Source organism: Colobus angolensis, unplaced genomic scaffold (assembly GCF_000951035.1).
Source record: "Colobus angolensis palliatus isolate OR3802 unplaced genomic scaffold, Cang.pa_1.0 Scaffold37, whole genome shotgun sequence".
Classification (NCBI taxonomy): domain Eukaryota; kingdom Metazoa; phylum Chordata; class Mammalia; order Primates; family Cercopithecidae; genus Colobus; species Colobus angolensis.
The window spans coordinates 3895298-3896396 of record NW_012117043.1 but is presented as its reverse complement, the minus strand read 5'-3'; the positions used below and the strand labels follow the sequence as shown (position 1 = coordinate 3896396).

At 41.3% G+C, this 1099-nt stretch overlaps 1 protein-coding gene across 2 annotated transcripts in view; it reads right to left on the bottom strand.

Moving 5' to 3' along the window:
• Nucleotides 1-1099, bottom strand: part of TUBD1 (tubulin, delta 1) — a 47767-nt gene that overhangs the window by 29542 nt on the left and 17126 nt on the right. The window contains exon 4 of one of the 2 annotated variants that reach the window (XM_011953664.1): nt 485-701. The exons of the other annotated variant lie outside the window; for it this stretch is intronic. Within the exon in view, the coding sequence (XP_011809054.1) occupies nt 485-701 (217 nt within the window). The remainder of the gene's footprint in view (nt 1-484; nt 702-1099) is intronic. 2 annotated transcript variants of the gene reach the window in all.

The following is a 1099-nucleotide window of genomic DNA, read 5'->3' as shown; positions in this document are numbered from 1 at the left end:
CAGGCTGGAGGGCTGTGGCCTGATCTCTGCTCACTGAAACCTCTGCCACTTGGGTTCAAGTGATTCTCCTGCCTCAGCTTCCCAATTGGCTGGGATTGCAGGTGCCTACCACCATGCCCAGCTAATTTTGTACTTTTATTAGAAACGGGATTTCACCATCTTGGCCAGGATGGTCTTGATCTCTTGACTTCCTGATCTGCCCGCCTTGGCCTCCCAAAGTGCTGGGATTACAGGCGTGAGCCACTACGCCTGGCCTCTCTGAAATTTTTAAAAACAAGGATACCCCATCTGTTGGAAAAGTTTAAGCGAAGATATATATATACACCATATACAATATGGTACTCATGAAAGTACCATATTATATAACCATTCTGGAAGCCGTAACTTAACATTTCCAATGAAAGGGTGAGAGCAATCTTTTACCCACATTTATTTCTATTGCAAAGAACATAAAACATAAACTTTTCAGTTAACATGTTCATACCTCACCAGTTCCATAAGGCCAAATAATCTGATTCATTTTCAATGAGTTTGAGTACTGATCTTGTAAATTCTGTGTAACAAAAGCTCCTATTCCTGATCCTGTGCCCCCAGCCATACTCATTATGATGAAAAAACCACTGAAAGAGTCACATTTCTCCACTTCCTTCCGGATTAGGTTCATTATAGATTCTTCGTGCCTGGGTCCATGAACAGAGTAACTATGCAATGGCAAAAGAAACAAACACAAACACTTTTCAATTTAACCACAGATATGTAATGCAGAGAGAAACATACAGGATAGAGAGGTTTTTTTCAAAACTATGGAAGTGAAGCAACTATTATGAAAGGTACAGGTATCCTGATTGACAAAATTTTAAATACATAAGTTGAATATATTTAACCCACTTATGCCTAGTGTTCCATTATTGGAACGCTAAGCATGTGGGAGTTATTTATAACCTATTGCTCAAGGTCATTGCTAAGGTCTGATTTTTCACTCATGCAAAAATTTAAAAAATTGCAACCTCTGGGCCGGGCGCGGTGGCTCAAGCCTGTAATCCCAGCACTTTGGGAGGCCGAGACGGGCGGATCACGAGGTCAGGAGATCGAGACCATC